Below are 16,611 nucleotides of genomic sequence, written 5' to 3' on the forward strand. Positions count from 1 at the left end.
ATTCCTGGCCACCACAGTTGTTTTTTTCAAAACAAAGGCAGTGTTTTCTATCCTCTAGGCCTGAGCAGACCAATTCATTTCTCTTCAGATGGGTTTGATGTGGCTTGGGAAACTCAAGTTGTCATTTCCCAAGCTTGATGTAACCTCATTACACTTCCTGTGGCTTAGCCACAGGTCCTCCAGACTGGCAGACACCAGGGATGTGCAAAGTTCCTTTGTCTGATCTGAAACTGGAAATAAGCTCTTACCCACCTGCCCTGATTGGACTACAACTTTTTATAGCTTCCTGAGAAGAAATAAGTCCTGCCCAAAACCAACTCAGCCACATACTGCAGTGGTCACCACCAGCCTAGAGCTCAGGGCTTGGTTTATTACTGGGGGTGACAACTGAATCTGTGTGTCCTGACTGCCAGGAAGACCCCAGAATGTGCCTAACCTTGCTGTGGGACAGGGACTCTGCAGGTGACTCACCCAAGGGGATGCTCATGGTCTGGATCTCCTTGGGTTGGCACTGTAATGCTGTCACTGTGAGCTTAAAATGATACGGGAGAAAGGAAATGGTTTGAGCTTTTCTCCCAACAGCCAGGATTCAAACTGCAGGAAAGGAGGTGAAAGCAAGACACATAACACATGGCCAGCCCGGGGAGGGTTTGAGCTCTGGGCTCTGGACACCTGAGCAGGAGAAAGGCAATGGATGTTGCCATCCAGGGCCTTGGTTGGTGAAGTGAGGTGGATTTTGCTAAAGAAACAGTAAATGCCACAGAAGGAAAGTTCTAGAGGGGTTGAAAACTATTTGGAGACTTTGAAATTGGCATCATACGAGAAAAAGGCAGGTGAGATTTATTTATTTTTTACACATCAAATATTGCTTTTTCATTTCAAAGTGAAGATTCTTATTTATCTTTTATTATTATTATTATTGTTGTTGTTGTTGCTATATTTTCCCCATTAATATTATCTATATTTAAAGAGATTAAGCAAATTGTTAAATGGAAGGAATAAATGTTTTCATTAAACCCAAATCTCTCCATCCCATACTTTGTCTCACTTAAAGAAAAAAAAAAGCAGTTTCAGTTTGACCTGATTTTTCCTCTTTAATTTTTCAGCTTGCACTGTTGGAAATAACAGTCTACGTAGGTTACATCATTTGTGAGGAATCTCCTCTCATCCATCTCCAAATGAATAACAACAAACATTCAAAAAATAATTGAAGTTTTACATATATCCCTTGGCCATTCAGGTGGTATGGCTGGCACGGGACACAGGCACTTGAAACAGCTGGTGTGAATCTGAAGTGCAAACTTTCACCCTTTGGCACTGCCCCAGGGAATGATGCATACGAATATCCCTGCTTCCCCGTGTGGCACACAAATCACCAGAGTCAGTCCCCTGATAGTGGACAACAGAGGAGACTTTTCTTCCTGGGGAACACCCACACTTTCTCTGGCCCTTTTGAGATTCCCTGCTGGGCTCTGGGATGTGCAAAGACAGGTGAAGGGTTTTCAGGGGGCGTACACAGCTACAGCAACATTACAAATATCTTCTCCTCCATTGGCAGGTACCTGCTTTGGAAAGTTACTGCCCTAGACTGGACCAACCATCACTCCACACGTCCACTTTTTCACATACCACAATCTGATTTTTCAAAGGTAGGTAGGGTGACATGGCTCTGAGAGCTCACTCACCTTTTCTGTTGTCCTGAAGAGCTGACTCTATTCACTCAGTCAGATCTTCCTTGGGGGACAAAGTAACCTTTGCTGAAACCAGACCTAACCTCCACCTTGCCATGTTTTCATGAGCCAAGGTGAAGAAGCTATTGCAGAGACCAGGACAGCTCAAGGCTGTTCAGCTGCTGGGGATGAGGGGAGCTCAGGCTTTGTGGTCCTCTCTGAGATCCTCCCCAAGCTTTGCTGTGCTCCCACCTTCACACACAAACTGGGCTCACTGGAGCATCCAGCTTGTTTAAGCTGTGGCCTTAACTCCAAAAGTTATTGTGGTAAAAACCCATCCTTCTCATCACTGAGCATTGGGCCAGAATCCCTTTCCCAGAGTTTTTGTGCCAATTGCTTCTACCTCACCTTGAGAGATTTATTGGGGCGGTGCACCAGCTACACTTCTAAGCAGCAATATTAATTGTGCAGACACCAGACACCATGGAGTGTAAGAGGTAATGAAGGCATCAATCCTTCTGATCAGGAAGGCTGCACCTTTGGGCAGAAGGGCCAAGCCCAAACTGTGAGCAGGCTCCTGCAAAAGGCTCATCCCTAAGCTAGAGCCTGTGTACCAGAACCACGAGATGATCTCGAGCTACACGAGACTGTGCGGACAACCCAAGAAAACAAGCACCATTTTCCGTGTCTTTGTGCTCCCCAGATTTGGGCTGCCAAAACCCAGCTGCAAGCAGGAGGGGCAGCTCAGGCCCCAGCAGGGCAGACCAGACCCAGTAACCACTCAGCTTCGTGGCACCGAGTCTGCCACAGCACCTGTGTTTGCACCAAGGCAGAAGCAGAACAAAACTACCAAAGAGGAGACCATGCCAGCTTTGGGGCTCTAGTCATAGGGATGTCAACTTGGTCAGCTGCTCCCACTTGCTGGCAGCTCCATGTTCCAGGAAAGGTCCCTGGCAGACAGCTTGCACAGGAACCAGGACACTCTTTGTCTTGGCAGTCAGCAGTAAGCCCCATGCAGGTCATGACAATGCCATGGTGAAAGGTTTTTCCTACATGGACAAGATGCAGAGCCTGGCTGAGCTTGGACTGCCAACCCTTCAGCAGCACAGGAATAGCATGGGAGACCCAACTACTCAGAAGGTCTCACCAAACAGTAGTTTGGTTTGTGCAACGCACTCAAAGTTCTGACAAGAAACTTCTCTGGACTTGAAAAGTTCAGCTTTCAATGATGATCATAAAGGTCTTTGTCAACCAAACATTATTCCAAGTTTCCCACCTGGGATGGACTCACTGTTTGGTGTGCCCAGAGGTGCCAGTGCCCAACTTCACAGCAAAGCCAACCATGGTTATTATCAGAGCAAGCCACTATCTGATCTCAGCCATGAAAACACTGCTACAAATCTTGCAGTATTTCTGAAACAGTAGCTACAATGCACTTTTATTAAATCCAATTAAGCAGCCTATTTGTTCAAAGTGTGCCCACCCAGAGTTACACACACATTAATGCCATCAGCTGCTGCAAGCAATTGCCTCGAGTGGTGCTCCTTGCTCCTCGAGGTTATTTCCACAATGGTAATTAAATATTCATTAACAGTTTTCAGTTATAAATAAATCAAATGTAACAGCCTGCACAGGGCATCTCAGCTCATATTCTGGGACTGCAAAGATTTTCTGACAGGGGAGAAATGTTGAGCACCACAGAGAAACTGCTGCTTTGATCTGGAGGTCCAACAGTGATGCTGACATCCACTTGCAACCTCTGGACTAACCTCTGAGGACAACCCAGGCACATAAACACCACAAGCCTGGTGGCCTCAGGCACAAGTCTGTCAGTTGCTGGGTGTAGGATGGATTCCTCCTGTTTCTGTTCATCTCTTTTGCTCAACATGAAGGTGGTCTGAAGGGAATCTGGTGCGAATTCTTGTTTCTTCCCCTGCTTTTGTTGCTGTTAGTAAAGCCTAAAGAGCAGATGTTCAAACACAAATACCCAACACCCACCACTCACAGCCAACAAATCTCTCCAGTGGCACCTAACCCAGGTGAGCCCCATATCTCCTCACCACACTGACTTTACGCAGCCCAAGGAACCCATCTCACTGCTGTCCAGAAAATATTCTTGCAACCCAACAGCACAAGTGCCAGAGGTCCCTAGTGACAATTTCATGGCCTCTGGTCCCCACATGCCAGACTCCAAACCCAGTAGGCATTGCAGATCCTCCCTGGTTGCTCTCAGCCACACAGGAGATCCCTTTTGCCCAGCATTCTCCAGCATTCACTGCCTCCACTCCAAGTTTCCCCCATGGCAAACTAACCCTGTTGTTCTGACAGTGAAACCAGTGCCATGGGCCACAGAGATATTTCAAGGAGAAAAAAGGCACCCATAAATCCTTTCTCACTCTGGAAATCAGCTGGGTTTCTACTCTTGAAGGCACCAACACATCAAATCTTCAACCACTCCCAATCGCCCACCTCCAGCACTTCTCTGAACCTTCCCCAAATCTCTCCCACATGAATCAATCTGAAGGCAAAATTGGCAAAGCCTTCCATCCCCCACCAACCAATTCCACCACCAGCCCATCAGAGTGTTGGTCTCCAGGTGTGCCAGGAGATCAGCTCCCAGTCTGTTCACTGGGAGAGGGGCTGCTGGAGTGACCACCTGTGCTTTGCTGGAATGAAAGCATTATCTGCAAGGCTGTCCAGCCCCTTGTGGAGCACAACAAAGTGATCCTGTTTAGCACTGTTCATTTTTCTCTAGGCTTGTGAGGTTTGGAGATTGGTTCAGATAAGCATCCTCAAGCTTGCAGGCTTATCTGCACCATCTCCCAACCAGCTTTGATCTGCAGGATTTGGCTGCAGCTCTCAAAGTTATCTAGAGAAAGCTTGTTCTGGGGAGAGTTGTTCTTCTGATTAACAAGAAAAAAGCTTTCTTAGTGGCTTTGAGCATTTTCAGCCCTGGCTGGGATCAGGTAGTGAAGCAATGGTTGCACACAGAGAAGATAAAAGTCATGTGAGCTTCTCCTCAAAGCTTCACTTGGGTTCAGTTGTCATTTTAGTTAAAATTTGAGGTCAGTTATTTTGTTGTCCATCTTTTTCCTTCTGTCACCCACCTCACCATGCAGGTCCCTCTGTAGGTGTAGATTCACACCTCTTGACTTTACATTGTCCAAGTCACTTGCAGAACACCAAGGAGGAAAGGTGGCTGGACAAGAGAAAAGGCACAGAGGGGCTGAGAGATCTACTTGAGTTGAGACACAGGGTTTTGATGTGTCTAGGACAAGTTTTAGGAGATAAAATATTTAATTCAATAGCTGAAACAAACAGCCACTCTCAAAACTTTCAGCAAAGGAAACAAAAGCCACACTACGTACATATTAATTGATCCCAGTGTTAATTTTCCAGTTTACCTTGTGCTCAGCCAAAGCTTTAGGAAATCTTTGTTGGACTGAAAAGTATGAATTTGAACTCCTGCTACTTGAAGAATGCCAGCCTGGATTGCCCCACTCTCAGCTCATCATCATCCCAAACATGATTTCTTCCTTGTGGGAGCAAGGGAGGAGGAAAAGGAGGAATTGTAGAATAACCAATGACCATTCCAGTGGGGAACTACCCCAAACATATCCTGCTGCCCTCATATGAAAGATAAATATCCATTAAAGCCACAACTCAGGGAGGGGGAAAAAGTGTGAACAGAAAAAATATGTACATGTGTTTTAAATAACTTTTTTAATTGTTGAGGCAGTAATACTTGGTTCATGGAACTGCAATATACAGAGAGGTGAAATAAATAGCTTATATATATATAATATATATAATATAGCTGGTTTTAAAATATTCCCTTATCATTGGTGTACTAGGTCATCTTGTAGTCATTTGAATGTAGTTAGCAGCACTCTCCAGAACTGAGCATAATGCAGGATCACGGAGCCGTGACACCTTATGTCGTCAGAAAGGTTACAGAAGATCCATGCGTCGAGAACTCCACGGAAACACTCCCTGCATCTTGTCTTGGGCCAGTGGGCAGCAGGCAATAAATAGATTACTGCAAAACCGGCACTTTTCGGGGCAGGGTCTCAGTAACTTTGGGAAAGAACTTTGGTATTCTTTGGTTTTATTTCTTTTTAATAATTAATTTTTTTTTCCCTCTCCTCTGGGGATATACTTGAGAAGTTGTCCTTTCCAAAAAAGCAAAATAAGCACCTGTGTGTCATCAACAGCAAGAAGTCAATTTAAATAGAGCAGTTCAGTTTGTTTTTCAAGTCACAATAAATCCCTAACAGCTTTTCCCCAGCATTTGCCATCTAGTCTTTTATTAATTTTTTTTATTTTTATTTTTTTTAAACACAATGTACAAAAATAGAGCTTCTTCCTTATTTTTAATGTAAAAATATTCCTCTGGTGCAGTTTTTTTCTTTTTTTTTTTTTTTTTCATTTTTTGTGGTTTCTTATTGTGACACTGTTTTTGTCTATTTTTAACTGGGGTTGGTGGGTCGTATTCTCTTAGTCCTCTTGGTGACTGTTGTGTACTTGAAAGGTTTCTGTATCTCCACTTGCCCCTTTGGGTACCTCTTCATAAAATGTACATCTTGCTGGTTTTCCCGGGTCTTGGGACCTTTCCGTGGCCTCCCTTTTTTGGTGAATCCAACATACCAGCCTGAATATTTTGCTGACATCAGTGCCGTATAGTTGTTTTCTAGGACTTTTTCAATGAAGACACACTCCTTGCTGGTGCCATCAGGCTGAAAAAAGGAAAAAAAAAAAAAAAACAAAACAGGAAAATTCATTCTACAAATGCAAGCTCAGTGACCAAAACCCAATTTGGCATTAATAAAATAATCACATCTGGACCTTGGTTTTGGTCCAAACATTGTTAATAGGAGCCATAACAAACATCAGCTGAAACAGAAATTAATTTTTTAAAAGCACGAAAGCGTGAGGTCATTGTTACACTTTTTTTAAACACTCCTATCCAAGGAGAGAAAGGTTTTTTTCAAAGAAAACAATTAAGATTATCTTGCAAGCAAAGCAAGACATTTAGCCTTGTTTCTTCCACTAGAAAAGGAGAATGAATTGAAGTTGTGCCAGGGAAACATCACAAAAGTAAAATAAATAAATAAATAAATCATAATTTCATATGGGCCAAACAACAACATTACCACTTCTACCTCTCACTTTTGGTGCATATTTTGAAATATCTGATGGGTTTGCATCCATAACTACCCAAATCCCACTAAAATCATTATAAGCCTCAGCCTTTCCAGTGTTTTGGAAACTCTCCCCACAGCATCCCAGGCAGGACATCCAGTAAATTAACCATGCATGGAGCTCCAGGGGTGAGCTGTGGGGGCTTAGAGGTGTTGTGGGCCCAATCCCATGGGCAGCATCCCACCAGCATCCTGATGACCCTGCAGCCAGAGGACTATGGGGCAGCAATGTCCTCAGCCACCAGAGCCACCCCAGCACCACTGCTACAGGAGGGGAACACAAGTGCCCCATTTTACACCTCTGCTCTCTCAGGGTTGTTTGCTGTTTGGAAGTGGGTTCCATTTCTGGTGGCAGAGAGGACATGATCCTTCCCTATCTCCCAGCCTCAGCCCAAAAAGGAGCGCCTCAGGCCAGCTTAGGAAACCATGTCCCCAAACAGCATTCCTCCTTGCAGAAGGAGGTGGGATAAGATGCAGAACTGTTCAGAAGCTCCTGAGCATGAGTGCTGTTCCTCAGGCAGCCAGCAGCAAACCATCCATCCTCCTGGGACTCATTCCCCAATTCAGCTAAACATGAACCCCCACCTCCCATTCACTGCCCTGGGCTGCCAGCTCCTCATCCATTGCTGGGGACCACATTTTGGCAAACAGTGTGTACTGGGTTGGTGTGGCCAGGTTTGTTAGAAGGGATGGAGTACAGGGGTGGCTTCTCTCAGGAGCTGCCAGAAGCTTCCCTGGTGTCTGACAGAGCCAATGCCAGCTGGCTCCAAGGTGGACCCTCCACTGGCCAAGGTTGCGCCCATCAGTGACAGTGGTAACACTTTGGAGATGATATACTCAAGAAAGGAACTAAAAAACTGCTATGCAGCACCAGCTAGGAGAAAGGAGTGAGAATATGTGAAAGAGACCTCAGGGTCAGTGACAAAGGAGGAGCAGGAGGTGCTCTGGGCACCAGAGAAGAGAATGCCCTGCAGCCTGTGGTGAAGACCATGGTGAAGCAGGCTGTCCACCTAAAGCCTCTGGTCATCCATGGTGGAGCAGATATCCACCTAGAGTCCCTGGAGGACCCCTCCAGAGCAGGTGGATGCCCAAAGGATGCTGTTTATCCCTAAAATCATTAATGCACAACCCTCCTTAAGGGGTTTAGTTACCATGGGTAGGTCCCATTAAGAGAGGGAGATGATCATGGGAACTTCTGCATTGGACATGCTAAATCAGGGTCTGTGTGGCCAATACATGACCCCTACATGGGGGCAAGGCCCACTCTGCCACAGGACCAGCCACCTCCTTACTGGGTCAACATAAAGGTCCTGATTTTATCCTCTACAGTTGGAGACTCACAAATGCTTTAATGAACGGCAGCACTGGGCAAAGCTCAGTGGTTCCAGCTCCTGAGGGGGTTGTTCTCTGAGCACTGGGTTTGGTCAAAGCCACATGAATGGGGAAGAGGGAAATCAGTCGACACCATGGGGTTCCACCAGGTTTCAATGGGAAGCCATAAAACCAGCCCTAGGTTTCTCAGGGCTCAGCCCACTACAAACCCTTCCCTGATGAATGGAGAATTTTTAAACAATACCATGGCTGAGTTTCAAATCCACCCAAACCCAGGTGCTGAGGAACCGACCGGATCTGTACCACAGAGGGAGCAGGTAATTGGGAGGGCTGCTTTCCTCACACTCGTGGAAAGGTCCTGGACTTGAGCCCTGACCTTGTTGCTAGGAGAAATAAGGCATTTTCATACAATTTGGGAGGTTTCCGCTTCTACTGCAATGTCAGTTTCTCATGGAAAATGAGACTGGAATGAAAAGAAAATGTGTTTGTAGGAGGGGGAAGTAATTCTATTAATAACAAAAAAGTATTTACTTATACCTTCAAATTTGCCGACAGAGCCTAAGTCGGAGACAGGAGGTGGAGGAATAACAAGGTGCAACTTCAGGCCAACCTCAGGGCTAATTTGAAGTAAACAAATGCATGAGATAAAATAATTCCATTCTGGAAGAGGAAGAGCTAAATGATTTGATAACATGAGATTACAGTAACATTTACAAGTACCTAGAGATGAATTAGGATAAGGATCTCACTTCCCCAAACAGAGCATTCCTGGATGTGCTAAGACACGTCAGAGACAGACAAATGATTTTCAAATACTTACAAGGAGATTTTACAGCATCTGTTAAAATCCCCAATAGAATAAATTACTCACACACATTACCTACACGATGGAGAGCTGAACCCATGGAAATCTATTAGAGGGAAAAAGTGATTCATATGGCTTTTCAATAATTTATAAGTGTCACCTTGTTTTTAAGTGTTTCAGGTCCTCAGCATTTCAGGTCCTAGTGTCCTTAACTGGGTCTGTCACTCATCTCTTTGGTGCTCCAGTGAGAAGAGGATGGAAGAGAAAAGGGGGATGTCTTTGACGGAGTGTCAATCCCTGCTCCAGTCCCTGCTCACCCTTCCCCAGGAGCTGTGGGTGCCAACACTCCCCACATGGGGCTGCAACCTCTGCCATGGCACCAGCCAGGAGAGGCTGCCAAGCCACACTTCAGACACACTGTGCTGTCAGCAGGCACCTTGCAGAGCACTCCCCCTTCAAAACCTGGAGCTTTACCTTTCAAAATGATTCTTTCAAACAAAGAAGAGTTCTTGCAAGCCTGATAGCTGTGTGGGACCCACCTGGCCTGGTGTGACAGCACTGCCACGTGGTGAGGCAGGACCTACACCCAACCCCTCAGCCCCTGCCTTCTACCTGTGGCTCCCAAATCACTGGTTTGATCCTAAGGGCTGCTGCCTGACCATGTCAAGAGGCCATGACACTGCAGAGGTGGCAATTTGCAGCTCAGTTCTTTACACAGGAATAATTCAGAACATTTTTTGTTTGAACATACCCTTAACAGCAGTGGGATGATGCAGTAGTTGTTAGCCAGACTGCTGATACACACAGGCTCACAGGCTGGTTTGGGTTGGAAAGGACCTTAAAGTTCATCTTGTTCCAACCCCCTGCTATGCACAAGGACAACTCCCACCAGACCAGGTTGTTCCAAGCCCCATCCAACCTGGCCTTGAACACTTCCAGGGATGAGGCAGCCACAGATTTCTGGGCAACCTGGGCCAGGGTCTTAGTCCCCTCACAGCAAAGAGTTTCTTCTTAAAGTCTCATCTCTTCTAAAACACCTGACCTAAATGTCACCTTCCATGGAAACCCCTGGGGTACCAGCCTGGCTATCCCAGTGAAGCCCAGGCAGCCCAAAGCCCTGGGCTGGGTGGGGAGGAACCAAGGAACAGCTGGGGACCAGCCATGGATACAGAGAGAAGGTAATGGACCCCCAATCACCCCAGTCCCTTCCCTAAGCAGGTTAGAGGGAGAGAAGTCACCCGAGGCTCCCCTTAGGGCAAGGACCATCTCCCCTATGGGACTGCTCAGCCCCTGAGACTGATGCCCTCTGGCTGGTGCTGCTGGAGCTCTCCCAGTGCCCTGAGCTCACCCAGGAGCAGCACTGGGTTGTTTGGGCAGAGCATTTGGCCACAAGCTCTCCAGTCTTAAAAGTGAAACATGCTGAACTGACACTAAAGCAGAATTAAGTGCCAAAGCATTTGCTGCTTCTGCAATTACACTCCAGGGCACTTTGGTGCTCATGTTTTCCTTTTTTATGACCCAACTTGGTCTTATTGTAGTTTGGTTTTCTCGTTTTAAGTTCTCCAAATGGAAAGGATCAAAGGGCTCTTTGTTGTTGTAGCAGGAGAGCTCTTGGGAGTGAGGCATTCCTGCCACGAACAGCTTGCAGCTCAGAGGGGACTGGCGGCAGCCTCTGTGCCACCAGCCACAGCCAAAGTGGTGGCAGGTGCAGCAGCCACCCCCACCGTGTCCCTGCTGCCTGCCACGCTCGGCCACCTGAGCAGCTTTTGATGGTTTTACCATCAAAACCAGGCAGGTTTCCTCATTTGTGCTGCACGAATCTGGCTCAGTGGGCACCCGCAAATCCAACCTTCCCTCAACTTTTACAGCAACAATGAGACTCGGGTCACACCACAGTGCTGGGAGAGATGCCTCCAGGACTGAAAGGTTTCTCTGTTTGCAAAGATCAGGGCATAAATTAAGTCCTGCGAGAGATACTGTGTTAAGCTTCTGTTAGCTAAGCTTATGCTCAAACACTTCCCCCCTTCCTCATATGCAATTAGAAGCTCTCTGGGTAAGGAGACTGAATGTGCTGGTGATGTGCTGCAAATGCTAACAGCCACTGACCCATAGGGAACACCTCTATGAGGACCTGGTAATGTTGGTGTGGCACAGGGAGCAGCCAGAACCGGCCCTTCAAGGGAGACCATGATGATTCTCCTGGCTAATTATCACCTCTCTGCAAGTTGGACCCCCTGGGCTCTAAGTTAAATTGTGGAGACACCGACAAGCAGAAGGCAAGCCCCCTCTTCCAAGAAACCCTGTAGAAGGGAAAGCTATTGCTCAAAGGGTTTCTAAGAGGTGTTTTTTGCAAGGAAAATCCCCAAAAATGGACCCTTTCTGCCTCCCTGCTTCCCCCTCCACAGAGAGACAGAGGGGTTCCCATGGTACCCCACTGTGCTGCATCTCAGGCCACCCCTAGCACAAGGTACACCCATTGAGCTCAGCAATTATTTCAAACCAGAAGCACTGGCACTGTTAGATTTACACACTACATTATACAGAAGTCCTCCCTTGTATTTCCCAAATTTTGAGCAGTAACAGCATGGATGGACTGAGTTTTCAGGAGATGTGTGGTTCAGCAGTTCCAGCGAGCCCTTCCTGAAGCATCCCCAGCTGAGGACCAAGGGCTGGTGCACTCAACAACACTACCACCCCTACAAACCCCAAAGTTGTTTACACACCACGTACCTTGGGACATGGGATTTTCAGAAAGCATCTTATTCCTCTGTGGTTTTTCACAAGCTTAGCGTGAAGTCAGAGCTCAAATTCCCTCCACATGGCTTGGAAAAATCCAAGTGGAAGAAGGCAAGGCAGGAGCTATGTTAATGTCACAGCTTTTAGCACTGCCACCTCTCCCCTCCCACAGGTACACCTTTTAAAGGTAGTCAGAGAGTGTGACAAGAAGGGGGGGCATGGCAGCTGCAAGGTCCAGCAGGGCTGGGGAGAAATATGGCCCCCTCACAGCATGACACATCCAAGTGCTCAGGCTGCTGGCAAGCTGAGCCCAGCCATCCCTATCCACTTCCTCGGCATTATCAGGGAAGCTTCATCATAAGCATCCTGATATTGAACATCCTGGATTTATGGCAAGGCACCCTCATTGCAAAGACACCTCCTGACCTGAATATACATTCTTGCTCCTAGAAGATCACGGGAGCTACATCTATAACTGCCAAGAGTTACTCAGCTCCATCCACATTTCCTCCAGCTCTCTGGCCTCTGAACCTGCACAATCCTCCAAGGAAAATACTTAGGAGTCATGATGGACAGTTCAATAGAAGTGTCTGCCAGTGCTGGGAAGAGGCTAATTATGTATATAGGACAGCTAAATGCATTCAGAAAGCAGGGTAAGTAATACAAAACCCAGGCAGAGGGGATTCTCCAAAGAGAGGGCATGTCTCCATTCAGAAGCCCAGTTTCAAAGCAGTGTTGCCCATTTTTGCCCCCACTTGCCCTACACTGGGGTACAGCCTGTGCCTCCTGGGAGCATGCAAAAATTGGTCTTCCTGGTCTTGCATGCATGGGGTGGGACCAACCAGCTTCCCAGTGCCCTTGTTCATGCTGGACAGAGCACAAGCTGCAACAGCCAAGGAAGAGAAGGGTTTAAAATTTCATTTATTTCATTATTTCATTTTCTTTTTTTTTTTTTTTTAATTTTTCTTTTCTTTTTTTTTTCAATCTTTCTTTTCCTTTTTTTTTTCAATTTTTTCTGCTCAAAATTTCCACTTGTCTAATTACTATCTCTTCAGTACCCCTCACACTGCCCTGACAGAGGGCATTTTGTCACAGGATGAGCAGGAAGATATGGAGATGAAAGGAGAGTTTTCAGGGAAGACCTGAGCAGGGCTGATGCTGTGCCAGGACATGGCTCCCAACCTGCTCCTTCCGTCACTTGGACAGTGCCAAGGGTAGGGCAGGACAGCAGACAGCCAGCATTAGAGCAAACAAAGTTGGGAAAGATGTACACCTGGTCAGCACAGAAATCCCTAGCTGCACCTCAGCAAGGAATTTATGTAGTTACTATTAACGATCAGAAGTATCAGTCACTTTTTAACTTACATTCATGAAAACAGTAGAAAAATTAGGAAAATTTAGTTTAAATCAAAACTGCTGGTTTCCTGCAATAGGGAGGCACTGCTTCTGGAGAGCTGAAACCACAGGCAGGTTTCAGATGTGACATCTAAACAGATCTAAGACACCTACCACTACCTGCACCTCCCTGCCCCAGGTGCACATATGCTACTAGGTGCTAACTACAGCAAGAGCTAGGAAGGAGATTTCACTCCCCCTGCAAAGCACAAGCTGCTGGTTAGAATGCAAGGCTGGGGCTGGCTGGACTTCCTTTCAGAGCAGTCCTTTAGCCTCCACCAAGACTCACAGGCTAGTCCTCAACTTTCTACAAAAACCAACTCAGAGCAGCAGCATATATTTCAAGTAGGCTTAAAGTCACTATATAGGCTCCTATGCCACTATAGGAAAATGAATAAAAGATTTAAAATTTGTTTAAAACTTCAGGTCTAGGTGACAAGTGGAGCAAGAACACAGGGATATGGCAGGACTGGTAAAGCCAAGGTTTATACGTATTAAACAAATATAATTGCTGAGTTTTTAAGTTATTATTTTAAATGAGTGTAATTATATTCAGCTGACATTCTGCCAATGATGCCAGTTTCCCTGGGCAAGTCAAAATGAGTGGAATTTAGGATAAATAAGGTCATTGATTGTCTGCAGGATGGCATTGGTTCTCTTCACGTCAAATTATATTACTCAGAGAAAAGAGAAATCTGCTATCAAATCAAGTGGCATCCATAAAAAATTATCATGAGGAATTGTTCCAGCCTGTGAATGACAAAATTCCTCTGTAAACAACAAGTGCAAGGCTTCTCTCCCTTTAGGAAAACCTATTGTCTCTAAGAACCCAAAAGACAGCATAAGAAAATGCCAAGAACTAGAACATTTTAGCAAGATCTCCTTTTCTTTTCTCACAAATGCATTGTAATGGCCATATGGCCATATCATATGGACTATCTTTTGCTCCTTTTGCAGCACAGGGTTTATTCTCCACTTTGAAATGAGCCTGCATTCTCACTTCAACTCCAAAAAAAACCAACTAGAGAGTAAACAGAAACAGTCCTTGCAGATGCACCTGAATGTGTAAGGCTGCATAACTTTGTGGTGTGCTGCAAGCTGAATACATCAGTGCATTTGCAAACTAACATGTAGGAGAGACATCAGCCTCATCGTAGAGATGCTCAAGATCAACAAAAATTGTCCTTGGGAGAGAAAATTTCCTGAAAATTCAACTTGATACAAGAATCAGCACAAGGTGTGTACAGCACACTCTCTGTACCCAAACAGGCTGAGGGCCAGGGCTCAGGGATCCCTTCTCAATAATTTTAATTCACATTTAACTGTGGGGAAGTGAAATATTCGAACATACAGCTGCAGCCACCAAGAAACACAAGGAATGGGATGGTAGCAGCTTTATGGTGACATTTACTGCTTGAACTCAGAAAGGATTAAATTAAATCATGTAGCTTTCAAGATGGTGGTATTTTTTTACCTGGAACGGAGCATGCAGCTTCCAGCTATGGGATAAGAAAAAGATTTAGACATCAAGCTTGGTCTGCAATGTGTACCTTGTCTTTGCAGACTGCTAATTTGAGAGAGAGAATTGGGGATTTTTAAAAATTTCCTATTTAAATTTGTTAAAGAGGAATCACAAGACATACACAAACCAGTCCCAACTTGGATGTCCCTGTTACCACCCAAGGAAACCTTGCTCAGCCTGAGAGGGTCAGCATCCAGCTTGCAAGAACTGATGGTAGCACAGGAAGACCTTGCAAACTCCTTAAACATTCACATGATTCTTGTATCACATAGGTGATGTCCAGTGAACACTGTGAATATTCTACTTGGCAAAGCAGCTAAATACAAAATCAGCCCCAGCAGCACAGTGTCGGCTCAAATGTCCTTCATGATGTGCTCCTTTTACAAAACTTGTGACCTAAATCCATCAGACCACACAGGTTAAGTGTACACACAGCACTAACAACTGATCTGCAAAGAGAAGAGATTGGGAAATAGCCTGTGTGGTAGCACAAGCCTCTCTCTTCCCATTCAGAGCCATGAATGCCACAGTCCTCTGGCTCAGACAAGGGCCTTGGTATCCACACACAGACCCCCAAGAGGCCATGATCTCCCACACCTTGAGGCCATCCAGTGTTTATCAATATCCCCCAAACTGCTTCAAAATTACCCCTGCTCTCCCTGCAACACTGAGATCAGCTGCCTGCTATCCCAGATGGCATGAAAACATCCAAACTTCTTCCACAGAATTCATTACCTGCATTCGTGTCACTTGCCCTTCCCTCTCCTTCTCCACCTCCAGGGAAACTTGGGTGCAAAATACCACAGGAAACAAAGCATCAGAAGTGCAGCACTAGGACAAGGCCCATTGCCTGTAGCAAATATTAAAGCTGCAACAGTCCAATAAGGTCACACAAGCTCCTACCTCCTTGAAGGGACCACTGCATCACCAGAGCAGATCCATTTCTGTGCCAAGGCAGCCCCAGAGCAATAAACACTGGGAAGCAGTTTCACTGGGCTCAACCATAAAACAGCTTATTTGGGATCATTACATAGTTGTGCCATCCTGAGAGAGGACTCCTGGAGAAGCTGCAGAACAAGCTCAAGAATGGGAACTGTTCCAGCAGGGTCCCTGCTCACCAGCTCTGCAAACCCAGTTCAACCATCCCCACCTCAGGCAGCTTCATAAAGGAGGGCAGTGTCCCCCCAGCCCCTTTGGGGGAAGCCTGATGTGGTCTGGCCAGCTTTTAGCACCCTACACCTACTGAGAGGTAACATGGCAAATTATTGTGTCCTCATCCCCTGAGACTCCTTGATGACAACAAGGCATTTAACATCTAGCAACCGCTCCTTGGAGAAATCTTCTGATGCATTTCCAGCACTGTAAAGCTTTGAAACTGTGACAAATGAAGCAGATGATACAAATTCCACCAACACCCACCAGTTTTGATGCAATGCCTCAGGTAGCCCAACAATGGGAAAGGAGCAGCTTTGAAAGGTGGTACTGTTACCAAAAGCGCCATGGTATCTGGGAGAGTGATTGCTGATTTTAGCTCCTGGTTTTAATTTCATGAGCATTTCAGCTTCTATGTTTTCAGAACAATAATTCAAAGATTTTTTTACACTGGTGGCAGGAAAAAGCCTGATTAGGTTAATTCAGAAGGTTCTAATGGCTCAACAGAAGAAAACCAACTGGTATTCCATTTGCTATCGTGAAGGTCCTGCTTCAAGATTTCCAGACACTTGAGGCTGGTTTGGGATCAGGTTCCTGTTCAAAATATGACAGGGTCTGAGGTTGCTTGGCTCCAGGTTCCACTGAAGGCATTTATTTAGATGACTTGAACTTAAAAAAAGAAAACCTCACAGGGGAGCAAAAGCCTGGAAACAGTTGGCTTTAAAAAAGGATCAATCCTACCCTATATGAAAAGCCAGACTAGAGCCTGAAATTAGACCTGAGTGAGATCCAGCAAAA

General features: G+C 45.9%; 1 protein-coding gene across 1 annotated transcript in view; it reads right to left on the minus strand.

Annotated features, from left to right (window-relative positions):
• Positions 1-6,110: 6,110 nt before the first annotated feature.
• FGF18 (fibroblast growth factor 18) overlaps positions 6,111-16,611 on the minus strand; it is a 68,280-nt gene continuing 57,779 nt past the window's right edge. The window contains exon 5 of the mRNA XM_008498725.2: positions 6,111-6,406. Coding sequence (XP_008496947.1) covers positions 6,140-6,406 — 267 coding nt within the window. The 3' untranslated portion in view covers positions 6,111-6,139. The remainder of the gene's footprint in view (positions 6,407-16,611) is intronic.

The sequence above is a fragment of the Calypte anna genome, chromosome 13, assembly GCF_003957555.1.
Source record: "Calypte anna isolate BGI_N300 chromosome 13, bCalAnn1_v1.p, whole genome shotgun sequence".
NCBI lineage: Eukaryota > Metazoa > Chordata > Aves > Apodiformes > Trochilidae > Calypte > Calypte anna.